Source organism: Vipera ursinii (assembly GCF_947247035.1).
Source record: "Vipera ursinii genome assembly, chromosome: 8".
Classification (NCBI taxonomy): Eukaryota; Metazoa; Chordata; class Lepidosauria; order Squamata; family Viperidae; genus Vipera; species Vipera ursinii.
This window is the reverse complement of record NC_139519.1, coordinates 15,611,768-15,617,767: the sequence shown is the minus strand read 5'-3', so window position 1 is coordinate 15,617,767 and position 6,000 is coordinate 15,611,768. Positions and strand designations below refer to the sequence as shown.

Genomic DNA, 6,000 nt, shown 5'->3' with positions numbered 1-6,000 from the left:
AGAGCGACCAATGCCGTCTCCGTGCTGTAGCCCGGCCTGAAACCCGATTGGTACGGGTCTAGATAAACCGCTTCATCCAGGATCTGAGGAAGTTGGTGCGCCACCACGCTCTCAACAACCTTCGCAAGGAAGCGAAGATTGGAGACTGGACGAAAGTTATTCAAAGAGGATGGGTCCAAGGTGGGCTTCTTGAGGAGAGGTCTCACCACCGCCTCCTTCAAGGCGGTGGGGAAGTGACCCTCACTCAGAGAAGCAGAGATGACCGCTAGGAACCAGCCTCGTGTCGCCTCTCGAGCTGCATAGGCCAGCCAGGAAGGGCACGGGTCCAGTAAGCATGTGGAGGAGCTCAACCTTCTCATAATCCTGTCCACTTCCTTAGGAGTTACAGGATCAAATTCTTCCCAGATGACGTCGACAAGACTGTCCATGTCTTGTTCTTCCATCTCAGCCCAGTTGGAGTCCAGACCAGTTCGAATCCGAGCGATTTTATCCAGCAGATATTGACCAAATTCCTCGGCTCGACCCTGCAAGGGTTCCTCCCTCACCTCTTGGTTTAATAGGGAGCGAGTCACCCTGAACAAGGCAGCCGGGCGATTATCTGCGGACGCGATGAGGGTGGAAAAGTAGTTGGATTTTGCCACCCTTATCGCAGCGAGATAAGACCTGGTGAGGATTCTTAGTCGCAATCGGTCGGATTCGGATCGACTGGACCTCCAACGGCTCTCTAGGCCCCGTCTCCGACGCTTCATCTCCCGGAGCTCCTCGGTGAACCATGGGGCTCGCTGGGATCTGCGCCGGGTCAGAGGCCGCAAGGGTACAACTCGGTCCAGAGCCTCCGTGGCTGCCTTTTCCCAGGCTTCCACTAAGGCTTCCGCCGAGCTGTGAGCAGGGGGTGCATGCGAGTCCCTAAGCGCTGCCTGGAACTTATCAGGGTCCATTAGGCGCCTAGGGCGGTACCATCTGACTGGCACCGTGCACCCACGGTGGGGGGTGGCAAGGGGGAAGTCTAGCCGCAGGAGGTGGTGATCGGTCCATGACAGGGGCGTAATAGTTGGGGCACCCCCACCGACATCATCACGCCACCGTCCAGACAAGAACACCAAGTCTGGGTTGTGGCCTCTCTCATGAGTCGGCCCAGAAATTATTTGCAACAGGTCCATGGCCGTCATGGAAGCCATGAACTCCCGAGCCAGTTCGGACGATCCTCCCAGGGACGGTAGATTAAAGTCGCCCAAGACCATGAGTCTTGGGAATTCAACCACCAACCCTGAGAGGACATCGAGTAGCTCGGGTAGGGCCGCCGCTGCACGATTAGGTGGTAGGTACGCCAGCAGCAGACCCAACTGCGCCCCTGGGCCGAATCTCAGTAGGAGAGACTCACACCCGACCATCTGAGGGACGGTGGTCTCTCGCGGGCTAAGGGATTCCCTGATGATAACTGCCACTCCCCCGCCCCTCCCATGAGCCCGGGGCTGGTGCAGTACCTGGAAACCTGGCGGGCAGAGGTCAACCAGAGGAACACCCCCCTCTGGGCCCAGCCAGGTTTCCGTGATGCAGGCCAGGTCCGCATGTTCACTCTCCACTAGGTCACGAATGAGGTGAGCTTTGTTAGCTGCGGACCTTGCATTCAGGTAGACCAGCCTTAGCATGGGAGGGTGCGCACCTTTGCTCCCGGGTCCTCCGGGGGAGAACAGAGGGTCGGAGCGTCTCACCGCCTGTACAGAGCGGAGATGACACTCCCGGTGACGATACGGCCCTCTGTCTGTGCACCTTCTGCCATTCCCCACCATCCTAGGGATGGGACGTTTGTCAGTACGCCACTGGGTGTTATCGGCGACTGGTCCTCGTTGTACGCCGTCGCGAACGGCCGTGGGCCTGGCATGCGTTATGGTGGCTGGAAGGCGTGCCTTTCCCACGCAACCATAGTCTTCTCCCTCCCCCCTCCCTAACCCCACAAAAAACTTAACTAAGAACTTAATCAGGGGCCTCTTGTTGGGCTTATGCTGGAGGCCCCTGACCCTGCCTGGCCATCTCTCAGAGGCCCAGTGGTCAATGAGAGATTATAATGTCAATGAGATTTTGGTTTACGGTTGGGGTGTCAAACTCGCTGCGTCACGTGACATATTGTGACGTGTCGTGAGTTTTTCCCCCTTGCCGGCGCTGAGGTGGGCGCGGCTTCCGCGTGTCGCATCCGGCCCATGGGCTGGCAGTTTGACACCCCTGGTTTATGGTGTCACCATCTGTAGGCTATGTTCGGGAGTGTTCTTGGATTTACAGGCGGTTGATTTTTTAAATAGTGGTTTTCATTTTTTTCATTAACCAAGATGAAAAGATGTTTAGTTCTTACAGAAGGTCTTGTTTGATTGATGAATTCAGCTAGTCTGCAGGGAGAAAACTAAACACATCCTGGTAGTTCATATAAAGAGCTGGGAACTGACTTTAGCCTCTAATAGCCCTTTAAGGAAGAACACCGCCAAACATTAATTTTATTTAGCAGTTCAGCTAAAAGCCCAACTTAGAATGGTAAGTCCCAATATCAAGCAATTTTTTTTTAAAAAAAAGAACCATCTCCAATAGCAACGAGGAACAATCAGCAAACCGTTAATTATTTTTTCCACTTTAACATAGGACATTGGACTTTTATGAAACGTACCATTTCATGGCTCTGGGGCTTGCCTTGAAGCTTCTGATGATAATCAAAAGACAGCCTGTCCAGCACTGCATGTTCTTCTTCATCCACCGTGGCCATAGAACGCTCCTTATTGATTTTATCAATGTCAATCTGTTCTTCGCCTTCCAAAATGGCACTCCACCAGTATTCACCTACTTTGCTGAGGTTAATCTAGGAAAAGACAGAAGCAACATTAGCTGGGACTGAAGCAGCGAGTGACAACCAAAGAGGAGGAGGTCCTTGGGTACTGCAGCCGTTACAGCCTGGGATTGTGAAACAGCTTTCTTAAACCTGTAGCAGTTTCATCAAAAATCGAATCAGTAAAAAGGCTAAAGCAACCGAAGACTTTCAGCTGTCAAAAAGAGAAGGGGAATGCACCATTTTACAAAGCTAGGCATGTATGAATTCAGCCACTGTGGTTAATAAACCACAATTTATAGCTTAATATATCATGAGAGTTCAACCCACTGGTGGCCTATAAATAAAGTGAAAATAAAAATAAAAATGAGGTTCTCAAATATATCTATCGTGCGAGGCAGAAACACGGCCAGGGAAATAGGTACTTTCCAGAAATTAATGGCAATTTCTGGAGCACCTACAATAAAGAAAACACAGGATTTATCTTTGAAGACTACTAGAAATTCAGAAATCAGTTGCACTTCAGAACACGGTTCCCTATTCTCTGGTGTGTTAGGTCTGCATTCCCTTATTATGATAATTGTTCATAGTTTGCCTCTTCTCAATTGGCTTTAAGCCTGCTGCACCCTTGCCCAGTTTTTCTTAAACATCCAGTGAGTGCAATTTTTGCAGGGAAGGATTTATAGCAGGGGTCTTCAAACTCAGCCCTTTTACGACTCATGGACTTCGCTCCCACAGAGAGGGCCTCCTCAGGGTGCCGCCGGTCAAAGAATGCCGACTGGTGGCCCCCAGGGGGAGAGCGTTCTCTGTGGGTGCACCGGACTTATGGAACCATCTTCCGGTAGAGCTCCGGATGGCGCCCGACCTCCGCTCCTTCCGGCGCGACCTTAAAACCCATCTCTTTAAGGAAGCGGGCCTGGCCTGATGGGATGGGGTGGGTTTGTTATTATGACTTTAATTTTAAATTTGTACTATGGGCATTGTTTAATCATGTTTTAATAATTTTAACTTTTGTATCTGTCTTTTACGTATTGCCCTGTTAACCGCCCTGAGTCTCTTGAGAGAAGGGCGGTATATAAATTAAATAAATAAATAAATAAATAAACTCCCAGAATTCCTCAGCCAGGCACGCTGGCTGAGGAATTCTGGGAGTTGAAGTCCATGAGTCGTAAAAGGGCCAAGTTCGAAGACCCCTGCCCTAATGGCTTCACCCTCCTCTCCTTGTAGGCAATAGCTCCTCATGACTTCAAAAACATATAGCTCATTCGGAAACAATGCTCTGTTCTACTGAATTTGGTACAGCAATATTGTTTGGGTTTTTTTCTTCCAAAATTCAAATTCCACACAAGCAAAGAAAGGCTATCTGTCTCATCAAACATGAGTTGTCACAATGCCTTTCACTAAGTATTCACTTGATTTATACACAATCACACTGAACGTCTGCAAGTCAGTTCTGCTACCTAGAATGAAAAAAAAAAACCGCTCTACTCTCCTTTATTCAAACAACAACAAAAAAACAACTTACAGTAGCAAAAGCAATAGCACTTAGACTTATACACCGCTTCACAGTGCTTTACAGCCCTCTCTAAGCAGTCGGCATGTTGCCCCTCAACAAGCTGAGTCCTTATTTTTTCGACCTCGGAAGGATGGGAGGCAAGTCAGGGTCAAACTCCTGCTCCTGGGCAGAGTTAGCCTGCAATTCTGCATTCTAACCACTGCGCCACCACGGCACACGCAATAGTTTCAGACTTGTTTAGAGTCTAGATAATGAAGAGAAGGACGAGGGGGACATGATAGCAGTGTTCCAACATCTCAGGGGCTGCCCCAAAGAAGAGGGAGTCAAGCTATTCTCCAAAGCACCTGAGGGCAGGACAAGAAGCTACGGATGAAAACTGACCAAAGAGAGAAGCAACCTAGAACTAAGGAGAAACTTCCTGACAGTTAGAACAATTAATCAGTGGAACAACCTGCCTCCAGAAGTTGTGAATGCTCCAACACTGGAAGTTTTTAAGAAGAGACTGGACAGCCATTTGTCTGAAATGGTAGAGGGTTTCCTGCCTGAGCAGGTGGTTGGACTAGATGACCTCCAAGGTCCCTTCCAACTTTATTATCATTATTATTATCATTATCATTATTATTTATTAAAGTGTACAATAACTTTTAAGTCTTTATTGATTATTGATTAGCCCTTGGGCCATAGCAAAGTGCAAAGTTCCAGCAACAAATTGTTACTAAAATTTGTTAAAGGCAATTTAAAATGGAATTAAAATAAAATACAATTTAAAATGGAATTAAAATAAAATACAATTTAAGATGAAATAGTAATAAAATACAATCTAAAATGAAATTGTAATAATGTACAATAATTTAAGATATAGATAAAATATGATAACATTATATTTCGGAGTCGAAATATAAGGCAATCTACCCCAATCAGTCCCACATATGCAGATCTCAACCGGATCATTTTGTTTAAGTACTGTGCTACGTTAAAGTGTACAATAACTGATAATGCTGGGGTAATTGTCAAGAAAAGCCAGTTGAATGCAGTGACTAAGGCACCAGGAGACCCTGAGTTCTAGTTCTGCCTTAGGCACAAAGCCAGCTGGGTGACCTTGGGCCAGTCACTTTCTCTCAGCCCTAGGAAGGAGGCCATGAAAAACTTTCTGAAAAAACTCTGACAAGCAAACTTGTCCAGGCAGTCTCTGAGAATCGGACATGATTGAATGGAAGGAAGAAAATAAAAACTGTCAGCAGAAGTTGGCAATGCCACACTGTGGGAAAAAATAATAATCAGGCTGGTATTATTACCATTCCAATCAAATAATACACCATCCCATCTGCAGCACAAGATGGCAATTGTGCAGTTTGGCACTAGGTAATAAGCAAGCTTGGGGGTTTTGCAAGCTCTTCCATTTTCTTCTTGCACCCTTAGATCTGGCTAACTGCTTCTCCTCTGAAGAATTGCTCAAAAACTCAGTTTTAAATGTTTAAAAAGGTATTCTTCTTCTGCAGGTGCAGACGTGTAGGTTGCTTTGTTTATATTTTATTTATTTAGGCTGCCCACACACCAGGACAATCCGGCTAACTCACAACATCCAATGTATGATCAAAACAGTTAAAAACATCACACAAAACAAGACAGCCCACCACAAACAGGTGCCTCTCGAGCACATTAACCCCAGGACTGA

General features: G+C 47.2%; 1 protein-coding gene across 4 annotated transcripts in view; it reads right to left on the bottom strand.

The window, feature by feature from the left end:
• Positions 1–6,000, bottom strand: part of NUDCD3 (NudC domain containing 3) — a 58,196-nt gene that overhangs the window by 12,666 nt on the left and 39,530 nt on the right. For all 4 annotated transcript variants that reach the window (XR_014493161.1, XM_083368372.1, XM_083368373.1 and 1 more), the window contains exon 5: positions 2,654–2,842. Coding sequence is in view for 3 of the 4 variants with exons in the window: in XM_083368372.1 (XP_083224498.1) it covers positions 2,654–2,842 (189 nt within the window). In the remaining variant the exon portion in view is untranslated. The remainder of the gene's footprint in view (positions 1–2,653; positions 2,843–6,000) is intronic.